Raw genomic sequence first — 27802 nt, forward strand, 5'->3', positions numbered from 1 at the left:
GAAATGAAATGGAGGTATTTGTAATGAGGTGGATGGAGTTAGAGTCTGTCATACAGAGTGAAGTAAGTCAGAAAGAGAAAAACAAATACAGTATGCTAACACATATATATGGAATCTAAGGAAAAAAAAAAAAGGCCATGAAGAACCTAGTGGCAAGACGGGAATAAAGACACAGACCTACTAGAGAATGGACTTGAGGATATGGGGAAGGGTAGGGGTGAGATGTGACAGGGTGAGAGTGTGTCATGGACATATATACACTACCAAATGTAAAATAGATAGCTAGTGGGAAGCAGCTGCATAGCACAGGGAGATCAGCTCGGTGCTTTGTGACCACCTGGAGGGGTGGGATGGGGAGGGTGGGAGGGAGGGAGATGCAAGAGGGAAGAGATATGGGAACATATGTATATGTATAACTGATTCACTTTGTTATAAAGCAGAAACTAACACACCATTGTAAAGCAATTATACTTCAATAAAGATGTTTAAAAAAAAAAAACTAAAAATAGATTTACCATATGATCCAGCAATCCCACTACTGGGCGTATACCAAGAGAAAACCATAATTCAAAAAGACACATGCACCCCAATGTTCATTGCAGCACTATTTACAATAGCCAGGTCATGGAAGCAACCTAAATGCCCATCGACAGACGAATGGATAAAGAAGTTGTGGTACATATATACAATGGAATATTACTCAGCCATAAAAAATCACGAAATTGAGTCATTTGCTGAGACGTGGTTGGATCTAGAGACTGTCATACAGAGTGAAGTAAGTCAGAAAGAGAAAAACAAATATCGTATATTAACGCATGTATGTGGAACCTAGAAAAATGGTACAGATGAGCCGGTTTGCAGGGCAGAAGTTGAGACACAGATGTAGAGAACAGACATATGGACACCAAGGGGGGAAAACTGCAGTGGGGTGGGGATGGTGGTGTGCTGAATTGGGCGATTGGGATTGACATATATACACTGATGTGTATAAAATTGATGACTAGTAAGAACCTGCAGTATAAAAACAAACAAACAAAACAACTAATACTAAACTTTCATTGGGTTATTTGTATGGAAATATGTTAATATAAATGTTTCAGACATTACATGAAATTTCTAAAAATCTTATATATTCTGGTATAATGTTATGTCATAATTCTACTATTACTTTAAAATGTATATCTCAGAAATAACTAAATTTCCTTGTCAATTACATTATTATGAACTTTCATCAAATCTTTAACCGTGGTCATTTTTAAGTCTTGTCATTTACAGACAGTTCTGGGTGTACTCTGATGCTTTTGCAAATATGTTCCTATAAAAGGGTTTCATCTTCAAGGAATTCATGGAAAAGACTCTGACAAGTACCGGTTTCTGGTAACTGACTGTACTGCTGAACTGAATGAATAAGCATTTTCAGAACTCTAATGAAAAACTGATGAACTCATAAAAGTGCTAACAAAAGATCAAGATAAAAAAAATTAATTAATGGGACTGAGTGAACTGATGAGTATGATTATAATTTTTGTGACTTTCTGTTTGAATAAAAAAAAAAAATCCCACAAGGACTCAGAGGCAAAGAATATACAAATCAATTTTCACTGCAAAGTAAAGGAGCTGTTACAGTGGAGGATTACTGGACTGAATGTCAATATTATGACATAGCATGAGTGTGTTTCGTGTTTGGTAATTGCAATAATTGTTGCTTTTGTTGTGGTCATCCATTTACAATGCTTGGTGTCAGTCTATTTATCTCTTGTAAAAATAAAATACAGTGTGTTTGTGTGAAAAAAAATAAATAAATAAATTTTTAAAAATGCTAATTATCATTGCCAAAATCAAATGCATTAGTAAATAGAATGTTAAGTCTCCTGGATTCAAAGAGCTGCCCTAATTTTCTATTTGCTAAAGTGTTGATAATACTTCATGGGGTTGCCATGAGGATAAAATGAGCTCTTACATGTAGCATTTAGAAAGGAACTTGGAACATAGTAAACATTTAATGTTATTAATTTTTAATATGAGTATATAAGTAGCATTAATATTATATGTAATAAAGAGCACAGACTATGAGTACTGAAGAGGAGATAATATAGTCAGATTTGGATAACAAGTGTAATTATGGACCAATGACAATGTCACTCTGCTTGACTGACTACTCTTCTGTCTCTGTTCAACATTCTCACACAAATTTAATTTTCTTGCTGCAAAAGTGTTTGAAGAAACAAATTTTCAAATAAAATTGTTTTAAATTGGTTGCTATCCATGAGCTCCATTAAGTTAGTGCTGTCAGTGCTGTTATACTCAACAACTGAAGGGCAAATATCTTCATCCTTCCAGCCTCCTCTCTCTGCAGGGGTTTGGGTCTTTTTGCACAACCCCAATTTTCAAAGATGCACACAGTGGCATTCAAGATTAAACAACTTTAAATTATTGTTATTTAATGCTAAGAATATACAAATAAATATTTATGACTGATACATAAGGTACGAAGAACATCTACTTACTACATAATTTAAGTAAACAAAAAATTATCATTACTTTGAATTCATTTGCGTAAACTTCCTTCATTCCATTGCTTCCCTTTTCTATCAGAAAGGACTGCCTCCCTGAGTTGTGTGTTTATTACTTCATCACTTTTCCTCATATGTTTAAAAATTAAATTTGTATGCCTGACTTTGTCCAATTTCGCATGCTCTTCATGTTGTATAAATGAACACATACTGTATATATACTATAACTTGCTCTGTTCCTCAAAATAATAATGTCGAGATTTATCCAAAAAAAAAGCATGGCCTCCAAGCTCTATGTGCTCTGACCCCTGACTACCTCTCCAATATCATTTCCTTCTACCCTTCTCCCTCTTCCTTACACAACACTTATCCTGGCCTTTTTGTTCTCAGACACACCAAGCTTTTTCCTGTTTTACAGCCTTCATGCCAGCTGTTCATGCCTAAGGTACCCTTCCTCCATCTTGTTCTGCTCTGGCACCTTCTCACGGTTTAAGCCTCCATTCAAATGTAACTCCTTCTGTTACAGCCCATCTCCAGTAGAACCCTCCATCCCTCTTCAATTACTCTTGTAAAACAAGGAATGTCACTTGTCATACTGTTACACCAGGATTAAGTCATTAGCCACTGCAGTCGCTGACCTACAATACACCCTGAAAGGAATTCAGGATAAAGAATAGGATGAAGCACGCTGTGCTTTGGGAAAACAGGCAAAACAGGCCCTTAAGCAGTTAGATATATTTCCGGAAAAATTTTTATGAGCCCATATTCTTACATCTTCCCATACTTAGAAAAGCACTAAAATCATTAACTGAGATATATCTGTTCCTCGTGACTAGCAGTAACCTTCTACCAAGATGTATGCTTGATTGCATGTACCTCTTAGCCAAAAATCACATATGCTATACTGGCCTCTCCCCCTCCCTCTCTGGAGCAGTTCCTCAATGCTCTCTGAGAGGCTGTCTCCCAGGCTACAGTCCTCAGTTAAGATCCCCAAATGAAACTGAAACTCACTGTTCTTATGCTTTATGTTTTTATTTCAGTTGACACTCTCTGACATCACTTTTCTCTCTTCCTTCTTAATATTTACCATAATTTATAAATATCTATAAACATTATTTCATGTATTTACTTTTCATTTTTTCCTTTTCTTTCTTCCTCATTAAATTTTCAATAATTACTTATTGAGTATATTAATTTTATTTGAGAAAGAAAATGGAAAATTTTTGTTAGTCCTAAACCTTTTATACACTGTTAATATTTCCATCCAATGTGCTACAGCATGCCTTTGTGGATGCAATAAAAATTATAAACACATCCAGCTATATGTCAGGCACTGTTCTAAGTCCTTACATTTATTAAATCAGTTATTGTCAGGACAACCTATGAAACACACACTATTATTTTCTCCCACTTTACAAATGTGGAAACTGAGTCATAAACAGGTTGAATACATTGCCCAGGGTTACTCAAATAGCGGAACCCATATTCAAACCTAGGTAGTGTGGCTTTAGGATCTTAATCATAAACAATGCTGCCTTTATACAAGCACAGGACATTTTCAGGCTACAAGAGATGCGAATTGCTCCAGATCCTGAAGCACACTAACAATCTATTTATTGTAAAAAGATAAAACCTGCTACCAGAGGCCTCTTTCAGAAACTATTTTACAATACCCCCAAATCAGCAAATATCTGTTAAGAATGAAAAGTACTTGATTCTCACTTAGAGTTTGTTGAATAGTGACCAGCTCGCTGAAGTTCCCATTCATTACTGTTGCCATTCCAATGTCATATGTCATTCCAGGGATTAAGTGATCAACCTTGACTCTATTAGCATCCTTTACAAAAAGCTTCCTGACTTCTCTTCTATCTGATATGGATTCGATTTGAATGTAGACCTCGTGGCCGTCTTGTGGGGATCCCCACTGAAGAATTATACTGTCTTCTCCCACATCTTCAAGTTTAGCATAAACTTTCTGAGGTGGATTAATACCTTTGAGAAATAGATAAATGGATACATACATTTTAGTTTATTGTCAGCATTACTCATGCTATTGAGTAAAAATATCTCAGTTCAATATTAATTCATGTTTAAAATGTAACAAATCCTCATGTCACCATGTCTTGAAAAGGACTTAAGAGAAAAATATGTTTTTGTGATTACTATGCAAGTATTGGAGAATTTTCTTGATACTCTTTTGTAATAACCAAAGAAAAAACTTTGGCTTATCCCCTTACACAATTTATTTGAATATCAGGCCTGGGGATTTTCACTACTATACAATTCTCTGGACATTGTAATGCCTTCCTTTTAGTCTCATTGTCTTGTGTTACATGCCTCCCCTAAACTTTTGATAGTTCTCAGGTACAATGATCAATCATTAGTTCATGTCTATAAGGATAATTATGCAATTTTAAGCTGTTCAACAGTTTACTTTAAATAATCTTTAAAGAATTCTCTATGATTTTCAAAATTACTTTGTTTTCAGAAACTATAAGGTGATTTTTAATCTGTTTTGAAGTTCACCTCCTTAGCAACACAATTAAACACTACATTTTAATTTCTCAGGAAAATATTCTGGGTCAGACCCATAGTCTATTCATTCCATACCTTCAATTCACAAAATTGGAGCCAGACTGACTTTAGGTGTTGAAACTGATTATGTATATAAAATTATCAGAAAATGCCAGAATAGTCCAATTAGAAAAACTGTTTACAAGATTCCATGGTGAAACAGCTTCAGATATTTTTTTCTTACATACCTACAAAACTTATGAGTCTGTTATAGTCCTATAATTACTCAAAGAATTTTCTATCCATGCCTGTGCATTTTTATGGGAGAAAAGTCCATTATTTTTTCCACATTCTCAAAGGATCCATTAACCCAGAAGAGTTAGATTTTATTGAATAAAATATACTCTCTATATCAAGGCCCTTCATGTTGTGTGCCTAGCTTACATTTTCTAAACTCTCACTACATTTCCCCTGTCCTCTAGCCATGCCAACGTACTCCCCATTTCCTAATGTTCAGTTGTCAGTCTCATCAAAAAGCCTTCTCTGGCTTTCCCGGGTATGGCTAGATAGATGCCTCTTCTGTGGTCTTCACTGTCTGTGCACATGCTGTTTGGCCTACTCACAACATCCTTCTGCCTCCCCACTCCCACCTGGTTCACTCTTACTCTTCCTTCGTGACTCAGTGCATCACTCCTCCAGGAAGATTTTCACGGCCATCCCTGTACCCCGAGTCTGGGTTAATTGACCCCTCTCTATGCTCCCACAGTACCGAGAGCATAAGCCATATGATAGCAATTATAATACAGCATCATCCTTTTTTGAAAATTTGCCTCATTCCATTAATATGTAAGCTCTCTGAAGGTAGATACTGTCTTATTCATCTTTGCATTTCTAGTACCCATTGCAATTCCTGACACTAAAACAATCTAGTGAGTGAATAACAAATGAAAACAATGCATATTGCTTCAACCTCAGGAAAGTAAGAGCACTGGATTACTAAATCCTAGACATGCACAGCTGTGTCAGTTTAGAGTCAACATACATAGCAAATGACATAATTAAATGTGCAGACTCACATGTACCTTTCTCCTGTCCCTCTATTAAACAAATAGGTACATACCATGGAAGATTTTTTATTTTTAAAGCTTTATTGTGACTTAATTCAGGTACCCAAAACACCATTTCAAAGTATATAATTAAATGATTTTTAATGTATTGACAAGGTTTTGAAAGCATCACTATTATCTAATTCTAGAACATTTTCATCACCCCCAGAATAAACCCTATACCCACAAGCTGTCACCCACCACTCCCTTCTTTCTCTCTTTTCCCATTCTTGGCAACCACTAATCTAATTACTGTCGCTATGGATGTGCCTATGGATTTCATATAAATTGAATCATACTACATGTGGTCTTATGTAACTAATTTCCTTAATGTCGTTTCAAGGTTCATCTATGTTGTAGCATGTATCAGTACTTCAGTCTTTTTAATTGCTGAATAATGCTCCACTGTAGAGATATACCATGTTGTGTTTATCTATTCATCAACTGATAGACATTAGGGTTGTTTCCATGTTTTGCCTATATGCTATGAACATCCATATAAAGTTTCCTTTGTGAACAACTGTTTCCAATTCTCTTGGATATATAACTAGGAGAGGAATATCTGAGTCATATAATAACACTATGTTTAAATTTTTGAGAAACTGTCAAACTGCTTTACAAAATCACTGTACCACTGTACATTCCCACCATTAGTACAGGAAGATGTCAATTTCTCTGCATCTACCATGGAAGATTTTAATGTGACTTCAAAATTAATGAATCTTTGAGAAATCCTCCTAGTCTGCCTGTCAGTTAAAAATGAAAGCACCTCCCTAAAGTGTAAGGGAGTCAATCAAGCATTTACCAATTGACAGATGCTCTGAGCTCAGAAAAGAGAAAGCATCTGCTCTCTAGTATCCAACTGGAAAAATACTTTTGATTAGGATGTGCAACAGTGAATGCATGTATCTTAAGCATTTGCATTCAGTAAGCATGAAATAATATATTTTATTACTTACTTTACAATTTATTATTGTTATTCAAAGAATCCCAAGTATTCCCGGCAAATATGAGAAGGTTAATTAATCTACGTCTGTGCACGTGCAAGTTTTCCATTCCTCCTCCCTCAGTTCTAGTGCATTTAAATTTTAGCTGGTGAAATTTCAAAGAACTTTGCATACAGACATGTGAAATACACATGCACAGACAATACACGTGTTAACACACACACAGGGATATACTGCCAAAATGTGCTTAGTTATGTACTTTCATAAATAGTGTTTTCGCTTTTCAAAAAAGATTGACTTATACTTAATGGGGTAAATAGAATGCTTAATTAAAAGATAGAGTACTTTAATGATTATATTCTAGACAGTGATTCAAAAACTGCCATGTGGAGGTGAGATTAGAAATGCATTTGCCAAGTCCTGGGATGACACTGCCCCCTAGAGGTCAACTCATAACACTGCGTGAGGAAAGAAAGAAGGACCAGGTAAACATTAAATGTGCAGATCTACTTGTTGGATCTAGTGCTGTTAAAGAGAACTGGGTGGACTAATCTTCATCTCTTAAGATAATTTATTTTCCAGCAAAGGCTATGATACGAAATATGTCTTCTAGGAACTCTGGGAGGAACAACGCAGATGTTTAAGGGGTTCATGTAAATCTAAATGAATTTAGTCTTTAGAACCCATGCTTAGCATTGATTCAACATCCAAACAAATGTTCAACCCCGATTATTTGTACCTATGAAAGGATCGACACAATTAAATTTTGGCAAAACAGTATTTCTAAATATGCAGTTTGTATTTTTGATCAAAAGGCAAAACGTGCCCACACTTACCTGTAATGGCTGAAATAGGTTTCTCAAAGCAGCTTAAAGTTCCTCTTTCTGCTACACTGAATAGATAGATCAGATAATGATGGAAAGATCTTAGATTCCCAATTGTTGTTGATGTGTTGAATTTTTCAACAAACACCTCTTCTGATTTATTGTTTACAACATCCAAAATAGCCACAAAATAATGGTGAAAAGATACAGGATCTGGAGCATCCCAGTGTAAAAATATTTCCGTTGGGGTCACATGAGTAACTGTGACATTTTGGGCTGATAATGGACCTAGTAGATGAAAAGAAACCAGAAAAATACATTATACTAGTGAGATGGTTTGGAGAGTAATCTCTCACTTCTCAGTACTTCCATGATACTCTAATTTGGAGAGAAAAGGAACACTGGATTTGAGCCCTGCACCAATTTATATCTCCAACTTCCTGAGTAAATTATTTTCTTGAGCCTCGGTTTTTTTGTTTTTTTTTTTTTTTTACTATAAAATGGGAATTATAGGAGTAATTATGAAGATTAAATGAGATAAGGAGGGTAAACCACTTGGCAAATTGTTTGACACACACTACTGTTCAATCAATTTTATTACAAGCACCACCACAATGGTACTTCTGGCATTCAGTGATCATACATTATATATGTCTTTTACTTGTCTTGTCAGACCAGAGGGCAGGGACTTCATATTATTTATTCTTCATTCCCAACATCACCAGAACTCAGGCATTCATCCTCTTACAGAAATGTTTCCCAACTCCAAACTGTTTCATCCAGTGCCAGTGATTTTCCTAGTTAATCCCTCCAGATTAATTTTCTTAAAACAGCACCTTGCACGTATCAGTCTCAAACCTATATCTGTTCCCTACCCTCCCAACTCACAGATATGCACGCACATTCTTTTTGATTCTTTCTTTAGAAGCAATAGCTGGAGAGTTAAAACAAGACCATCTGGGTTCCTGGACTCCTGTGTGGTTTAACAAAGCATGTTAACCTAGTCAGTTTACTTAACCTTTCTGAAGCTCAGTTTTTTCATTTCTAAATAGCTACTCCAAAGGTTGAGATAAAGACTGTGAAATAATGCATTAAAACAGTTTTTAAAAGGCAAAAGGGGAAAGAATGCATTAAAAGTGTTTGTAAAAGATAAAACAAGTCTTAGAAACTATAGTCTTCATGGATTTCCTTTGTTTCTAAGGTCAAGTCCAACCATCTATGACAGAGACCCCTGGCATGCCCAAATCTGACACCACCTACCAGTCAAACTGATTTCACCCTCATGCCTGAGGATCTCCAATCAATCCACACTGTTCTTTTCCTACAAATTCCTATCTCCACACTTTTGCTCAAAACGTGCTTTTCTTCCTTCAAGTGTGAATCTAAGCCTCTCCTTTCCACGAGTCTTCCCATCACCCACCTTCTGAATTCTAGAAAGCATTTATCAAATGCACCACTGAATGGGAATTTAGGTAATTATATTTTTCTATACAGTTTTATTTGCATTTAATTTTATTCCTTACTAATTCTCTCCATTGTAAGTCCCTTAAAGTCTGGGATGCATGTCTGTTTATCTCCTGCTATTGGCACAGACCGAAAATTCAGCTTTCCCCAAATTTACTGATTATCTACTATGAACTGGACACCAGTCTAGTTGGTACTATAAAACAAATAAGATACAGTTCCTGTCCTTCTGGGTGTTTAATTTAATAGGAAAGCCAAACACGTAAACAGATTCATTGTAACCTAAAATGGTTAAAGAGAGAGATTTCCCAGAATGTTATGAGAAAATAGCAGACCCTCAGGAATTATGTGCTAATGATGATATTAAATACTTGAAAAATTATACTTTCAGATGTCTTGTAACTTACATGTTTCAACAATGAATACTGGACTTAAAGTAGTCTTTGCCTCCCATTCACTTATTGCAGAGAATAAAAATCTGTAAACACGGCCAGGAGACAGTTGGGTAATTGCTTTTTCTGTAGTATTTGGGGGCACGCTTTCAAAATGTTGTTCTTCTGTATAATCTAAATAATATTTAATGATAATTTTATACCCCAGTTTCAGCCAGTTATTCAAATTATTCCAACCATTCAAATTATTCCAACTGAATACAACCTCAGTTGTTCCAACATCCTTTACATAAAATAAAAGGTTTTCCTGTGGAGAAGGTGCTGAAAAAATATAAAGGAGAATTATTTTTATTAGAAATTGTAATTCTGTCTTTAAAGTAATAAAAGAGTAAGATGTGTGAGTATAAGAATACTAATAAAATAATTACATTCATATTCACAAATATATGGCAAGGGAACATAACAGAAAAATCTTGTAAAGAAATAGTTTGATCCAGTTGCATTTTGCTGTAAAATGTAGCAATCTGTTTCATTCTTGGGTAGCAGTGGAAAAGAAAAAATTTCATTTTTCTTAAGACCAAAAGATGATCCATCTGTCCATGTGAGATGACCTTCTTTCTGTAATAAGATGTACAAATTAAGCCAATTTAAAGGAAAAGTGTCATGTCTTCAAATATGTGTATAAGATTTTTATTAGACACATCTATATTATAACATTTTCTAAGACTGTTAAATCATCAACCAGTTTCACATTTTTATGTGGATTTCCTTCATGATAAAGATTCTGAGCTGCAGACAGAGTTCATCTGCATTCACTCATTAGCCATGTCTTCAGAATTGCTAAATTTCACATTAAACCTCTATTTTCTCATCTATAAAATGGGTACAATGATAGAACCTACATCTAAGTTGTTGTGAGGATCACAGGCAGTGCAGCATGTGAAGGGCTCAACACAATGCCAGGCACAGACCCGTTATTCCTTAGATGTTAGTTATTTTGTTTCAAGTCAACAAGTAAGTCTTAAGCATCAGAAGAGGTTGTTGTTACCTTTCTACTAAGGATGCCACTGGTGAATATCATCAACCTCAACTCTCACGGGTAATGAATCTATCTTTAGATAGTCACGCGGCTACTCTCCTTGAGTAGGAAAAATAGAAGCTTCAAAGATATATCTGGATTCTAATCAGTATTTCTGCCACTTACTATCTACTCCCAGATAACTGCTAACCTCTTAGAAATGAAATGTTTTCACCTATGCAATGGAACTAATCATGACTACTCTGCATGGTTTAGAGAAGACCTCTCTCAACAGGTTTAGAAAATACGTATGTAAAACGCCAGGCACATAACAGCACCTCGAAAACAAATATAATTCTTATAATGAGCTCGGTGAAACAGAGACTATGTCCGTATTGTGATTATGACACTATCCCCAACATCAAGCATGGTGCCAAGCTAGTTGCTTGGGTGAGGACTAAAGAGACCCGCTCCCTCCTAAAGAGATTTTAAAACAGTACATTTCAATTTCACCAAATAGAATGGAGGAGTATCGTTTGCTCAAAGAGTCTGCTTTATTGCATATACTGTACTGCCATTTTGAAAACAGAGGCTCAGAGGCTCAGAGGCAGTATGGTCAAGTGATTAGGGCATGAGGGTTGGTCAAACAGATACAGGTTCAAGGCCTGGCATGGCTATTTATTTGCTATGTGACCCAGGATCTTTCTGAGTTTTTTCCTTATCTATAAAATGAGAATAATGATACTGCCTATCTCATTAGGTTGTTGTGAGAACTCAGTGAGATTTACCTATGTAACCCTCCCAAAGTAGAATAAAGAAACTACTAATCTTTCATTCATTAAGTTCCTACTGAGTGGCAAGATCCCAATTGGAAGCTGGGAATGCAATGATGAGTAAGACAGTCTTTATCCTTGGCATCCAATAACAAATTCACACTTACTCAGCATGGGTTTACTTAAAGGGGTGATTACTTTCTTAATCTACCACAAGGATTAAGACCCAGCAGCTAACTCTGATGTCAACCTCAAGAGACCAGCTTCATGCAGAGGTCGTAGAGTACAGTGGTTAAGATCAGACTCTGATGCCTGTCCACATGTGCCCCAATTTCCTCTTACGTCATACAAGTAAATCACATAGAATTGCGCTTAGCACTTAGGAGACACTATAGGACTCAGTTATTACTACAAAGGAAGTTTTTTTTTTTTTTAATAGTTACTTTGATGTTTCATTTGCTTCCCAAATTATTTTTAAGAATCTTGAAGCAGAGTCTGTATCTTAGACACCTTAGAAAAATTCACAGCAACCACGAGGATGCCTTGAGAGCCTCACTTTAGCTGTCATGACCATGTGACCTAACTTTATAACAGAAACCAGGAACCATAACTATTGGAAGAGAACATTCTAATTTAAACAGTTTATAACCACCATAACTAACAGCAGGAAACAACTATATATACACTCACTGGCCTACTTGGAAAGACACTGGCACTCTGGGAGGGGGACTTCTGAGATGAACTGTGGTTTGAGGAAGCTTTATTAGAATTTCATTCACTTCCTATTAAAAGATAAAGGAAGCTCATTAAGAGGATGATGAAAATGCAATCAAAGATTGTCAATAGTTTCTCCCAAGCTTATGCAAAGTTCCAAAGAAAAATTGGTATCAAACTGAGAGAATTTGCCTTGGGTCACTAGAGATCAGCATATCTCATGGAGAATAGATTTATTTTTGAATGACAGGAAATAAAAGTAAATGGATCATCAAGAAGAAAACACAGACTAGACAGATAATTGTGTTAGGTCTCAAGTTTTCCTACGAAACGTTCACCAAAATGAGATTTCATTAGCTGTTCCATAGTATTAGGAATTTGGGGAGAAAAATGTCACACATTCCTTATTTCACTGGTATTGACTAAAATCTTCAGATCTTTCTGAATCTCTCTTAGTGAAACTGAACTTCATAAACCTGGATGTCTACAGTGAAAGAAATAAAATGAAGACCTCCATGTTTTGGGGTCCATATTATGGTACTGTTCACAGAGGTGAGAAATAGAGGAAGCGGAGCAGGTTTGATGGGAAGGAGGTAACAAGTCAGTTTTAGCCATGTTGAAGTGTCCGTGGAAAATTCCAAAAGGGATAAGTAGAGGAAAATTAGACAGGTGTCTGGTAGTCATAAGACGAAAGTGGACTAGATAAACATTTGAGACTATCTGGTTTAGGTAGTAAATTAAGTGAAGAAATAGATAAGATGAATCAAATGAATTTAAGAGGGGTCTGGGAAAGACCAAAACGAAAGAGAAATTAGGTAAAGAAATAAATGCCTACAAAAGAGATTGAAGGAGGTGGGGAAGGAATGAACAGACACGGTACAGAGGATTCTTAGGGCAGTGAAAATATTCTGTACCACACCAAAATGATGGATACATATTATTTTATATTTGTCCAAACCCACAGAATGAACACCATCAAGAGTGCATCATCATGTAAACCTTAGACTTTGGGCTATAATGACGTACCAGTGTAGGTCCAGGGGTTCTAACAAGTTACTACTCTGGTGGGGGAGGTCACTAATGGGGGGCTGTGCATGCCTGGGGGCAGGAGGTATATGGGAAACCTCTGTACCTTCCCCTAAATTTTTCTGTGAACCGATGACTACTCTAAAACAGAGAGAGATTGGAAAAATAAAAAGAGAAATAGTGTCTGGCTTATAAGAAGTACTCAAAAATGGGACATCCCTAGCGGTCCAGGGGGTGTGGGTTTGATCCCTGGTCGGGGAGCTAAGACTCCACATGCCTCGTGGCCAAAAAACCAAAACATAAAACAGAAGCTATGTTGTAACAGATTCACTAAAGACTTTAAAAAATGGTCCACATCAAAAAAAATCTTTAAAAAAAAAGTACTCAATAAATACTTACTGAATGAATGAAAGTAAGAAGGAATCAATGAATCAATGAATATAGATAAAACAGTTTTATCACAATATACATATTTCTTTATATCTACTGACCTTCAAATCATTAAGACCAGTCCATATGATTATTTGATTCTTTGACCTGAGATGTGAAAACATAAATTTTTTTTCCTCTTCATTTTTTATATCCACAAGGTGTGCAGAAATTAAAGATAACTTACAATGTTGCTGGGCTATATTCCATGGCTTACTCTCTTTGCTAATTCTATAACAGTTATTTTTTAATGCTACCCATCCCTGTGAACATGAACCTACCAAAAGAAAAATGCTTTGTTAAAGATGGATTCAGCAATATAGCATTTCATAATTACATTTCTTAACATCTACATAAGTTAACTGTGAAAACCTCATAGTATTAACTGTGCACTTTCCCTATGTTTCTCCCAAACCAATAAAAGTGCTAAAACTGTCATTATTCAAGTAGTAAATGAATTACCACCAACTAAAACAGTTTTAAGTAGCTGTAAGAATTAATTATGCAGAATTATCATCCAATTATAACTTAACACAAAACTACAGATGTTTTTCTTTCTAAATTACTTTAAGTTACCTTTCCTTTCCCTTACTCTTGTACTGGTAGAGAACTTTTAAAGTATATTTCAGGCTTCTTTTTAATTTAGAGAACTAGACATCATGCTTGCTTAGGATTCTGCTCTCTGTTACTTGACTTCAAATGGGTTCACCTTCCAGAAAAAACTGAATGGCCAGCCACTTAGGCTTTTTCTCCAAGATTACACATCACAGAAAGATAGGAAAATATTAGTCTGTTCAGAGTAGAAACTGTACTTCAGCTCATGCTTATGCTTCATCAGCGCCCAACCCAACATATTAGGAAGATGTAAGAAGATGTTGTCTTTTTTTTCATAGGGGAAAAAGAAGAATGGGGAGAGGGAATGCTTAAATACCTTATTGTCTTTTTATTACCAAAATATTATAAAAAATATTGCAGTTCATTGATTATTCCTATAGAGGGTATTAAAATGGGACTCTTAGCCCCTCACAGAAAGTGCACTGCCCCCACTAGCCGTCTATGACTCTGTCTTCTTCTCATATCTTTTCCTACTATATGAGGGAAGGAATAGGAAATAGGAAAACACCAAAATATTGAACACATTCACCTCCCCCTTGCAGTATTCCAAATTTGGGTCAGGTTTGATCAGGGATGAGTAATGGAGAAACTTTAAATAGGATGAAGGATTTATATATATATTTTTTTTCCTTCAGTAAAGAGAGATTTATTTGACTCAGTTTCTTAAAACAACTTTCTTTTTGGAGATAACAGTCCATTGACATACCATAAACCAACGACTCTGGACTAGAATATCTCTAAATTCCATAGCATACAATTTGATGCTATGTTTCTAAAAAATAACTTGAGACCAAACGAGTTAGCTCTCTAAGTCTGCTGAGCTATACTTTTCACCTTTTATTATATATGAGGGTCCATTGCATTCTGGGTATGCTGATTAAAGATTTACATTTTTATACTAGATTTTAATGATCTTTTAATATCTGAAAATGAGAATGTTTATTGATACACTGAAGTCACCAAAAAAGCCATGGAATCTATATGAGCCATTGCCAGAGTTAAAGAAAAGAGAACCCACTTGGTTCAGTTTAAAAGAAGTGGTGGAAGAAAAAGTTGGTTCTTACCTTTACCCTGCTAAATCCAGCTTGTTCAGTAAATCAGTCAAATATCAGAATAATATAGTTAGAAAAAGAGGACTATGCTAAATCATTTACAAGCAGTGTACAGCGGTTAATACTTGGCTGAATCGCTTTTTAAAAGCTGCCAAGTTATCTACAAAATATATAATAAATATATAAGTTAATAATAAATATCTACATACCTGTTTCAATTTGAACATCCAGTCTCTGAAATATATTTATAAAATCCAAATGCAATTGTTTAAATTCAAATGTAAAAACATATAAGGTGGCAGGTTTCAAATCATCCCACTCATAAAACATGACATTATTTTGCATAATTTGTGAAGAATTATTAAGCGATATTGACACTAAAGTGTCATTGGAAGACAGAACACTCCAGTTAAAAGAAACACTCGTACTTGTTGCTATTGTTTTAATATTTCTAGTTGATATTCCACCTAAAAGATCAGGGAGAATAATTAGTATGGTTTCAAATAAAACTGAATGAAACACAAAGGATATTGAATTACAAAAGATTCACCATGATGGGAAAATATTACCTAACTATAAAACCTTTTCTAGACTATATGGGAGTTTCTTGCACTCTGCTTAGAATGAATGAATTAGATTACAATCCACATTATAGGATTTTTAAGAATAATCTGGATTATATGTAATATCTCCACTATACCTATCTATTCATATTAGCACACATTAAATGTCAAAACTGAAAATCATATTCTTACTTTAGTTTACAATTTCCTTTAAATTTTGAAATTTAAATTATAATCAAAAAACAAAATACTATCGGGATGTGATTTTTAATTACCATTGTATATCTATTAATCACTGTAAAATTCAAATGATCTGGTAATAAAAAATTTTCCCTTTTATAATTAGGTAAGATAGCTGAACAACACATACATATTACTTACGGGTTTGAAATGACTTTTCACTTAAAATTTGTCCATATTTTATGGACTGTATAATGATGTGACAGTCTTCACTTTCTTCTAGTGTTATTATTGATTTTGGAAGCTTTTGTGGGTCTGCGAGAATCCTTTTCACATTCTGTAAATAATGAGATTCATCTGCTTAAGAAATGTTTATTAACTCTTTGTAAGATGCATTATAATTAGAGGTTTGACTTCTCTACATCGTCATAAAAAGCAGTTTTTCCAATATGAAATGCAAACATACGTAAACTATTTATTTTTACATAAAATATTACCTTTTAAGTTGCTCTCTGTGTAGTACATAAATTCTAAAAAGGAAAATACATAACCATTCCGATGATGAAACAGTCAAATATTATTTTGATCAACTAGTTACTGAAGATATTTCATATAATGCTAGCATTTTATATATTAGTAAAATTAAAGTAAGATATTGCAATGACTATTAAATTCCTGTTTATGATGTGGCATTCAGTTACAAGAAATTTACACTATGCTCACTTTTATCAGAGCCAAAAAATAAAAGATGTCTTACTTTTTGAGCAAAATTATTAACAAGTTGGTATTTTAAAAAATAAAATTCAGGACTTCCTCCCTTAGGAAATTCATCCCATTCAATAAAAATTGTTGTTGTTTGTTTATTCTTTGGTATATAATGGAAACTTTTTGAGATCTGAAATGGGAAAGAAAAGTAATGGTAAATAAAAATGACTTTTTTGTTATTTTTTATAAGCAAATTTACAAAAAATGAAACCTAAAATATACCAAATTATGATTGAAAAATATTTCAGTAACATTGATTTCTACACATAAATTAAATAACATCCATTGGATACTCTATTTATAAGCATAGTTCAGGAAATAACTTAAGAAAGGCAAGTAAACATAAAAAAGAATGAAATAATGCCATTTGCAGCAACATGGATGGACCTAGATATTATCATACTAAGTGAAGTAAGTCAAAGAAAGACAAATATCATATGATATCGCTTATATGTGGAATCCAAAAAAATGATACAAATGAACTTATTTACAAAACAGAAATAGAGTCACAGATGTAGAAAACAAATTTATGGTTACTAGGGAGGAAAGGTGGGGAAGGGATAAATTAGGAGATTGGGATTGACCTGTACACATTCCCACATATAAAATAGACAACTAATAAGGACCTACTGTGTAGCACAGGGAACTCTACTCAGTGCTCTGTAATGACCTATATGGGAAAAGAATCTAAAGAAGAGTGAATACATGTATATGTACAACCAATTCACTTTGTTGTACAGCAGAAACTAACACAACACTGTAAATCAACTATACTCCAATATAAATTTTTAAAAAAAGAAAAGCAAGTAAAATAAGAGCAGGCAAATTTTAGATGCATATCTCTCAAACTAGGAATCACCAGGATCCTGGGGTCAGGGAGAAGGAAGAAACAAAGTCACAGCACACCCTCTTAGCATGTCAAACTGTGTACCTTGATGATAATGGATTCTTGACAAAGCACTTAGAATGAAAATAAGTTTGAGTGCAAAATGTTTGACTCTGAATTATTTTAAAACCTTGGTTCGTTTGTAGGTAAAGAAAATGTTAGCAACTGAGGCAAAATAGCCAGACCACATTACCAGAGACCCTTTATGTTCCTTAGATGACAAAAAAATAATTCAGCTCCCAAGAGAATGATACATTCATCAAAATTCCTACCAAAAACAACTTTAAAATGCCTCACTATACCTTGTCTTTTACCAAATTCTGATCTCTCTCCCTCTGCACTGATCATCCCCCAAAACAATTTGCAAGCAGTGAAAACAGCTGCCACCAATTTGCATATATTTGTGCAGCACCTAGCAAAGAAAACTTTTCTTAGGAACTAAATCTCATATTTAGTGTTACTTGTCTTCAACACACCCTTTATATTCCAAAATGGAGAGACTCGATGCAATAGCGTCTTGCCCATTAATTATTCCAAAAAGAGTACATTCAAAAATGTCTTACCTTAAAAACATATTGTATCCAGAGCAGTAGAATAACTGATTTCTCCATCTGGAAAATAAAGTATATTCAGCTCAATTAAACATGTATATTTTTAGTTTCAAAACTAAACTATTGGAAATTCTTTAGGTTGTGTGTGCGTATATCACTTTAATGTCATGTCTTTTCAGTTTAGACTGCTCATCCAACTGAATGTGAAGGCATTAATAAGTAGGTGCTTCATAATATTGTCCACCCAATAAAACTGGAAACATCAGTACTTTTCAACTAATAACAAACAGCAAAACAATTTGCTTCTAGAAGCTGCTATAATTAAATATAAAGGAGATGTTAGCAATAAAATGAATTATCAGGCAATTACACAGAATTAACATTGCATTGTGTGAAACTATTTAAGCTTAATAGATGAAAATCTAGAACACCTACACACGGCTACATTGTTGGAAGTAATTCCTCACATTTTAAAATTATACCATCATTATGAAAAATATTTCAAATACAGTGGATGAAATTGAAACTTAAATGGAAAAAACATCCGACATTCGTTTCAACTGAATTTATTTTTAAAATGCATTGATCCAAAAAGCTTGTATAACTTTTCCCAGGAACCTTGAGTCCCTGGGGACTTAGGAACTGTCACGTTCAACTTAAGGTATAAAGGAAAAAATAAACACCTCTATTTTTTTTAAAATACATATTTCTGAACCTGAAAAATATCATTTTAATAGTAAACAGGTCCCCAGGATCAATTTTAAAGCTCTCTAAAGCCCACTCTAAAGCAGGTTTCTTCCTACAAAATCCTCTGTAGGCCTCCTTAAGCAGGTGTTCATCTCGGATAAAATGCAACCCAGTTAAAAAGAAATACCTAATCATTCAATCCACAGACTCCTCCACAAAACTGCAAAGCTTTAACCCTGTTCTTTATTCTCAGCAACCTGTTAAAAGCGTTCCATTCGCGGGGTTGGGGTATTAATTTTTCCCCCCAAATCTAAGCTGTCAGGTAGAATTTCGAAGGTTTGGGTGCTGCATAATAAGAACGCCGAAGTGGAAAGATCGCTCCTTGCTGCCTGTTGAAGTCCAAATCCCCGTTCAAATACAGCTCTCAGTCAGGGTTTGCTCCCAAAGTGTAAAAAGAGAGCAACTGGCCCCGGCCGCGCGGTTTTAGATATAGTCCCAAACTTTTGACCAATGGAGAAAAGAACAGAGTTTAAAGAATGGTTAAGACTGGCGGGGAAAGGAAAAAGACCAGGGACCTGGAAGCCGAAGCGCGACCGGTGCTCAGTGGAGGAAGCCTGTGGGTGCCGGGTGCCCCGCGCAGCACCCCCTGACACTGCCAGACCCTGACCCCAGCCGCGCAGCCAGCACTTTGCAAGTTTCGTGCGCCGCGTGTTGCGCCGGGGTGACGGGGTCGGAGTGGGGGGGCGGAAAGGAGCTCGGCATCGCCCCCACCTCGCGGCTGCTCCGCGCTTCTCCTCCCGGCGCCTCTCAGCAATCCTCCGCTCCGCTCCAGCTCTTCTCGCAGCTGTTCTGGTGGATTTCGTTCCCGCCAGCAACGCCCTCTTCTCTCCGCGGGGTTAATTAAGTGAAGGTCTCCATGGAAACAGTAAGCTGCGGGAAGGGAGAGGAGTGGGAGGCAAGTGCCCAAACATTGACATGTGGAGGAGACTTACAGTACATGCAAGAAGGGAGGAAAGGGTAAGGCGATGAAGGAGGACTCAAATTGGCCTCTTAGGAGAAACAGAAGTCGACCGCCGTGGCTGCGAAGAATCCTGGCTGGGCCCAGTTTTGTGTTAAGTTCATCCAATGTGGCTGTGTATGAAGCCGCTTGCTTTCATTGGTAACAGTTGTGTGGTCTGCTTACTTGTTTTTTGTAGTGTTTGACAGAATTGACTGAACCTTTCCTCCATCCTGAGATCTTCTCAGTTAGCTTCCCTGACATCGCCCTCACATGGTTCTTCTGTCTTAAGTCCACATCATCTTTGACATTTGCAACTTAAAAATTGACTTGACCCATGGTGCCTTTTTTACCACTAGGGTCTTTGGACTCTATGTTTGTTACAGGCCAGGGTTCTTGGACTCCTTAATCAATAGAATTTGATGAGAGGCCAGATAAGAAATTCAGGCAAGGCTTTATTGTTTCAGCAGGAAGGAGCGAAATTAAGTAACAGGTGTCCTTGCTCGCTCCCTTGGGGGGTGGGGTGCGTGAGCTGGTTCCTCATATAGGGTGAGGGTCTAGGGGTCAGGATGCAGGGATGACTTAGGTGGTCTGCCCACTCGCCTTGGTGCTGTGTGCAGGGTGCATGCCCAGTACCCTGCTTTTGCTCCTGACTCCTCAGAAGGGGCAGTTGGGTTTTTGATCTTTGTGTATGTTGTTGTTCTTAATTTTTCCCAACTGCGCATGCGGGAAGTTATTTTTAGTCCCTTATAGTTTCTTTGTATTTTGTTACGGAAGGAGACCTTTGTCCAGGTGCAAGCACTGCAGCAAAGGGTCCCAGATCCCAGGTTTCAGGCCCCAGCCTGTCTCATGATCAATAGAAATTGGTAAGAGGCCGGACGAAGAATTCAGGTAAGGCTTTATTGGGCTTCATTGGGAGTCCTGCTACAGCTGGAGGGAGTGAGTACAAGAAACAGGTGCCCTTGCCCATTCCTGCAGGGGGAGGGGGGGTGAGCTGGTTCCTTAAATGGGGGTGAGGGAGGATTGGTGGGTCTGGCACAGGGGTAGCTTAGGTGGTCTGCCCACCCTGTTGGTGGTTCTGTGTGCAGGGATCATGCACAGTACCGTGCTTTTGCTCTTGGCACCTCAGAAATGGCAGTTGATTTGTGGCCTCTTTGTATCTTATTGTTAATATTAGCCCCATCTGTGCATTCAAGCAATTATTTTTAGTCCCTTACACTTTCTATGTATTTTGTTGCTTGAGAAGACATTGGTCTAGGTGCATGTGCAAGCACTCCCAGGTCCCATTCTATCTCACCCTTCATGAGTCGGGGTTATTTCATTCACTTTTATGTTTTTCAGTCATATTCAGATTCCCAGTCATTCCATCTTGGATCTCATTTCTTTACAGGGCTTCAGAGAAGTATTTACAGGTCTGCGTTGGCCATTTCCACATGGATGTCTCCCACAGGCAACTCAAAAGCATCTTTCCAAAACTAAATTCATGATCTTGCCTCTCCCAGACTTTCCTGAGCAGAGGGTCAGCCAACCAAACAAAAAAATCACCAACTCTACATCCTCAGATCCTTTCCCTCACTACTCAAAGCCAGTTTGTCCTCAAAATCCCTTTGGTTCTCCTTCTAAAATATTTCTTAGGGTGATTACTTCCTCTCTATTCCTACAGTCATGGGCTTAACTGAAAACCGAATTATCTTTCTCTCTAGAAAGTGTGTGCCATGTTTAAGAGTTGGAAACTCAGTTCAGATCCTATGGCTCCATTTACTAGCTGATCATCTCTCTGAAAAGTTGCCTGTGGCCAGAAGTAAGCTTAAACAGTGCTTAGTAAAGTGTAAACACTTAATAGAGTGACAACTAATATTGGTTCACTGGATTAATGCAAATAAACTCATACTTGGACGGTCCCTTTATCTGATATCCCCAGTCTCTCCTATACACTGTTAGCTAGTGTGATCTTTCTGAAATACACACATGAGCATACTTAAAAACTTACTTTGGGACTTCCCTGGTGGCCCAGTGGGTAAGACTCCATGCTCCCAGTGCAGGGGGCCCGGGTTTGATCCCTGGTACTAGATCCTGCATGCATGCCGCAACTAAGAGGCTGCATACTGCAACTAAGAGTCCGCATGCCGCAACTAAGACCCAGAGCAGCCTAAATAAGTAAATAAATAAGAATGGTTTGAAAAACAAAACAAAAAAAAGCTTACTTTTTAGATGCTTACTTAAAAGTCTCTTCTGACACTTGGTTGCTTACAATGTACCTCTGGCCAAATTCACTTTTCCAACTTCGCCTCTCTCCTCTTCCTTGGCACCCTAATTTATACCCTCAGTGAAGTAACAGGCCATAAACCTTTGCACTTCTGTTTTCCTATAGAACTTTGTTTACATTGTAACACAAAAATTTACTTTTTATGTATTTATATATATTCTCAGCCAGATTAGGAACTTCATGATGACACAGACTATGTCTTAATTCAAGCAGTTATACATGTGAACTATATTTATGTTGTTTTAATTCCTGAGGGCCCTACATATCTTTAGTCTTTAAAAGTGGAAAGTGTCAAGGCAATATATCACAAACGATTTCATTGCCAATGAATTAGCTTTTAGTCTTTGAGAAATATGATCAAATTAAAAATCCATCAAGGATGTTAACTAAACTTTTTGTGGTAATCACCTCACAATATATACATATATCAAATCATTTTGCTGTACACCTTAAACTTATACAGTGTTATAAAACTTGGGGGGATAGAAAAATCAGGAAACTGGTCTAAAAAATAAATAAAATTAAAATCCATCAAGTGAATTAAATAAAAAATAAAGTATATATTTCAACATGGCTTTTTTGTCATACATTTGCTGTGCAAACAATTGCATTTTAAATAAGCAGCCATCAAAAACACTATCACCTTCTGTAGTTTACATCAGTCTCTCCACTAGGTCAATAAACTTGGTAGCAAGTTAATCAAGGAGCTTTCCTAAAAAGCTCTCCTTCCTGAAGGGTTATCCCATCAAATAGTATGGCCTTGTTCCTGCCTTACGCTTTTCTTGACCTAGGAACTTAGTTATAGACAAATGAAGTGAAAGATTCAAGAAAATCATGGATCTTTTCTTTTGAGAAAACAGAAAGTGTAGATTTAGTACAATTTCAAGGCATTTATTCTCAAGGAAAATAATTTATTTTTCAGATGAAGAAACACAAATGAAAGTCATTTAAGCAATAATGGAGATGACTAACATCTTACAACATGAATTCCCTATTAGGAAATGTGTTGTTTGGGGTCTTATGTATCTGTTATGAAAGGTAACCATTGTCTTCACCAGAAGTTGGGTGGACATATCTGCATTAACCACATCCCTGGTGGAAACATGGCAAATATACAAGTAAACACAATACCCGCCCCTTCCTCACATTTAAATTCCAGTCATTTATTCAGTCAGAAATATTGAGTGCATATTATGGGCAAGCACAGTGCTAAGCACTGAGGACTAGCAACAGGTGCAATCAGTCCTCCCCTTCATGGAGCTTCAGTTCTAGTGGAGGAGCTGCTACGTGTTGTATACTCTGACTCTGTGCATAAACTTACTCCTCTTGGTTTCTGCTGTTACTATCTCAATCCGGGCCCTCTTTCCCTGTCATCTAATCTTTTGGGTTCCTGAATCTAATTCCAACATGTGAGGTGTGTGTGTGTGTGTGTTTAGGGGGGGACACCTCCATAACACCAAGCAAAGCTTGGGACACCAGCTGGGTGTCCTACAGTTCAGTTCAATCTGACACTATCTACTCAGAGATAGCATCAGATTCCACAGGTTAAGGTTTCAGTCCTACAAGACTGACCCCTGCCCCCAGATGCCAGTCGCAAGCCCAGGTTGTTAACTGTGCTTCTGACCAACGAGCTACAGATTGGAGGTTGCCACAAACCCTTCCTTGGGTTCAATTCATTTGCTAGAACGACTCACAGAACTCAGGAAACCCGTTTACTAGATTACCGGTTTATTATAAGAGGATATAATTTAGGAACAGCCGGATTGAAGAGATGAATAAGGTAAGGTATGTGGGAATGGGTGTGGAGTTTCCATACACTCTTGGAGCAAGCCATTCTCCCCAAATCTCCAAGTGTTCACCAACCCAGAAGCTCTTCAAACCCTGTCTTTTTTGGGTTTTATGGAGGCTTCATTACATGGGCATGACTGATTAAATCATTGGCCACTGGTGATTGATTCAACCCCCAGCCCCCACCCCCCTCCAGAGGCTGGGGGCCAGCTTGAAAGATCAAACCATCTAATCACATGATTGGTTCTCCTGGCAACCAGTTCCCATCCTTAGGCCCCCAAATTACCTTATTAACATAACAAGAGACACTTTCATGGCTCTCACCACTTAGGAAATTCCAAAGGTTTTAGGAGCTCTGTGCCAGAAATGAGGACTAAGACCAAATATATATTTCCTAATATAAATCACAATATCACATCTAGATATTTGACATCCTTTCATCTCTTTTTATTAGATTGATCTAAAACAGGCCTCTCTATCTCTAGTTTTTCCCCTACTTCAATCCATTTTCAACTGTCTTCAGATTAATCTTCCTAAAGTAGTCAGTTCTGATAATGTTAATTTCCTACTCACAGTGTCTTTGATGGCTCCTCAGCCTTCCTAATTCCTGACTCTGCCCATTGAAGTCTTCCAGAAACATTTTCAGTTCACTTCATACATTTCTGTTTTTGTCCTTCAAAGTTCCCTTCTGTTTTACCTTTTTCATGAAACTTTTCCTGGGTACTCCTAACAAGGGTCATACCCTCCTCCTCTGTGCTTCTGTGGCACTTAATGCCTCTGATGGATGGTTCACTGAATTATATTTTTTATATAGATATCTGTGGACATCTTAGTACCTCTACCAGACTATAACCTGCCCGAAGGTAAAATTTATGTCCCATTGATCTTCATATTACCTGTGGAGCCAATCATGATACCTTATATAGTAGGCACTCTACAAATATTTTTTGAATAAATACTTGTTGACGGAATATTATAAAACTCTACTCTCTCCCTTTTCTAGGTGGCACTTGGGACTTACCACAATGTGAAGGTTAAAAATGTTTTTGGAAATAGTGAATAGAAATTTTAACATGAATCATGCCACTCTGGAAAAACCCATGCGTGATTTATAATATTACTGTAAACTTCTGGCTTTGCCCTGAACTCTTAAGAGTCTTTTTCAGAGTCCTTTGCAATATTCATGAGAATCTTTCTTAATGTTGTTAAAAACAAGACAACAGGCCCCAAATGGAGTCACTTATGCTAAGCCCCACATCACCAAACTGAGACTTAATTACAGTTTCAGTCTCCCAGATTGACTGGAATCTTACACCAGTCAATCAGGAATCTCCAGATTAGCACTAGTTAGGTAATCTGCCTGATAGACTCCTGCCATTCCCTAAAGGAAAGTGACCTTGTCATAACCAACTGCTTTTTTTCATCTAGTATAACTTCCTTGTTCCTGACCCCTTCTGCCTGTAAAAGTCTTTCATTTCATACAGCTCCTTGGAGCTCCTTTCTGTCTGCTAGATTGGATGCTGCCCCTTTCATGCATCCTTGAATAAGCCAATAAGATCTGTAAAATTTGCTCAGTTGTATTTTGTTTTTTAAACTATGTGTTAACCTTTAGAGTGGCCAAGATCTGTCACATTCCAGAGTGTAGAAAAGTGTACTGTTTTAAGATTTAAATGGAACCATACTTAAAAATTAAAGACCAACATAAAAACATTCTCCCTTAAATCTTCTGAACTGGAAAACTAGTGGCACTATTTTTTGTCTTTCCTTGTCTCATGTTTCCTGTTCTTACAGATCTTTTCAAATTTCCTCTTTCAAAGAAGATATTTTACTCAAACTTTTCTCACAAAAATAACACTTTTACAAGCTGATATGTAATCAAAGTGAGCCATATTTCTATCACTATTTAATGGGAAGCTATTGTTGCTATAGAATTCCTAAGCTTTATTTTGCTGGCATGAGTTAAAAGAGAAAGAAAATAAAAGATGGATTAGCAGCATTTTTTCATCTGTATTTGATTTCTTAAATGTGGTGCCAAAAAGATTGGCTTTTTGGTTCTATAAGTAGGATTGGCCTTTTCTACAATGTAAAACTTCCTTAAAATGGGTGGTAGTCTCTTTTAGTATATTCATTTATACAATATGAAAAGTAGTTATTTTGATCTTTTATGAAAATAATTATCCAAAATAATCCAAATTAATTTACTTTGAGTGAAAATGTTATGTTTAATAAAGTGTTATTGGCTGTGCTTCAGAATCCAAGATTAGAAATTGGGTTTATGTATATCCATTGGTGTGGACAAAAATGCAAATATCATGTTGAGAATCAGGACTAAACAAAAAGGATCTTCATCTCCAGAATAGGGGTGGTTGTGAAGTAATTCAGAGGTCTGGTCCATTAAGTTTATGGCTTTCCTGCTAGATTTGTTAACAATATGCCAGGATGGGTGGGAATTTTTTTCTAAATGAGATTATCAGCACATTTAACATGTAATGAATTCAGTTCAGTAAACTTTTACTGAGAAACTTGGATGCAGAAAGTATCTTAGGTGGAGGGAAAGAAAAGGAGAGGCAGAGTGAAATCCTGACTTACTGCGAGGGCTTTATATCCAGAGGGGAAGGTCCATTATCCTTACACCTTGAAAAATTAAAGAATAAGATTAAAGACCAACATAAAAACATCCTTCCTTAAATCTCCTAAGCTGGATAAATTAGTGGTACTGTTTTTGTCTCCCTTCATAGGAGAGTAGAGGATGACGGAGCTCTGTGAGCTCATAGGGATGGCCAGTGATACTGGCTGGTCCAAGCATAATACTCTAACCCTTACTGTAGGCAGAATTCTAGGATGACACCTAATATTCTCACCCCAGGTAGTCACACCCTGTACCATCCCCCTCCTCTGAGGGTTGGTGGGACCTGTAAAAATAACAGTCACTTCCATGGCTGTGTTACATTATATAAGACTTCACCGTAGCAGAACAAAAGAGGATCCTCCTGCTGGCTTTTAAGAAGTAAGCAGCCATGATGTGAGAAGGCCAAGTGGTTAGAATATAAGCATCACCTCCGGTAGCTAAGGGTGTGCCCCAGCCCACAGCCAGCAAGAAAACAGGCCTCAGTTTTCTGCAGTCACGAGGAACTTAATTTCTGCCAACAACCTGAATGAGCCTGGAAGAAGAGGACCCAAAACCTCAGATGATGGATCACAATCCCACCTAACAGCTTAATTTCAGCCTGGTGAGATCCAGAGAGCCCAGCTAAACGCTGTCCAGACTCCTGACCCACAGAAACCGTCAGATAATAAACACTTTTCTTCAGGCCACAAAATTTGTGGTTATTTGTTTCATGGCAATAGAAAGCTAATACACACCCAACAGTCAATGTGATTGATCAGGTGATAAGCAAGCCTGACCAATCATTGCACAGGATTTCCTAACTAGAGCTCAGAGACAGATGCCCCTTCCTCTTTGTTGGCAAACATAATAAAGATGATTTCACCAGAGCTGCGTGGCCGTGGCTGTATGCAAGGTTGCAGTTATCAAAGCTGCCCGTGGAACAACCTGGAATGCAGTGGGAAAGATGAAGCTAGCAGAGTAAGGGAAGCAGAGGTTAATGCATTCAAGTCCCAGCGTTTCATTCTCTCTTGCGCATCTCAAAGTCCGGTTATCTCAGATTCTCTAATTCTTTGAAGGAATCCATCGGACTGGCACTCATGCTACAGCTCCTCCCCCAGATTAGT

General features: G+C 36.9%; 1 protein-coding gene and 1 long non-coding RNA gene across 5 annotated transcripts in view; one reads left to right on the top strand and one right to left on the bottom strand.

Annotated features, from left to right (window-relative positions):
• PTPRQ (protein tyrosine phosphatase receptor type Q) overlaps positions 1 to 27047 on the bottom strand; it is a 285457-nt gene extending 258410 nt beyond the window's left edge. For 2 of the 4 annotated variants that reach the window (XM_082418813.1, XM_082418812.1), the window contains exons 1-10: positions 19791 to 27047; positions 18345 to 18392; positions 16888 to 17025; positions 16332 to 16467; positions 15597 to 15854; positions 13783 to 13997; positions 10189 to 10378; positions 9776 to 10081; positions 7917 to 8192; positions 4236 to 4505 (exon numbers count right to left, since the gene is read on the bottom strand). In XM_082418813.1, coding sequence (XP_082274939.1) covers positions 4236 to 4505; positions 7917 to 8192; positions 9776 to 10081; positions 10189 to 10378; positions 13783 to 13997; positions 15597 to 15854; positions 16332 to 16467; positions 16888 to 17025; positions 18345 to 18392 — 1837 coding nt within the window. In that variant the 5' untranslated portion in view covers positions 19791 to 27047. Of the gene's footprint in view, positions 1 to 4235; positions 4506 to 7916; positions 8193 to 9775; positions 10082 to 10188; positions 10379 to 13782; positions 13998 to 15596; positions 15855 to 16331; positions 16468 to 16887; positions 17026 to 18344; positions 18393 to 19206; positions 19539 to 19594; positions 19754 to 19790 lie in introns of those variants that run through there. The other 2 variants (XM_082418810.1, XM_082418811.1) reach the window with 2 other exon arrangements.
• LOC309640469 overlaps positions 1 to 27802 on the top strand; it is a 183425-nt gene that overhangs the window by 75362 nt on the left and 80261 nt on the right. The gene's annotated exons all lie outside the window — the stretch shown is intronic.

Source organism: Balaenoptera physalus (genome assembly GCF_965194825.1).
Source record: "Balaenoptera physalus genome assembly, chromosome: 13".
NCBI classification, from domain to species: domain Eukaryota; kingdom Metazoa; phylum Chordata; class Mammalia; order Artiodactyla; family Balaenopteridae; genus Balaenoptera; species Balaenoptera physalus.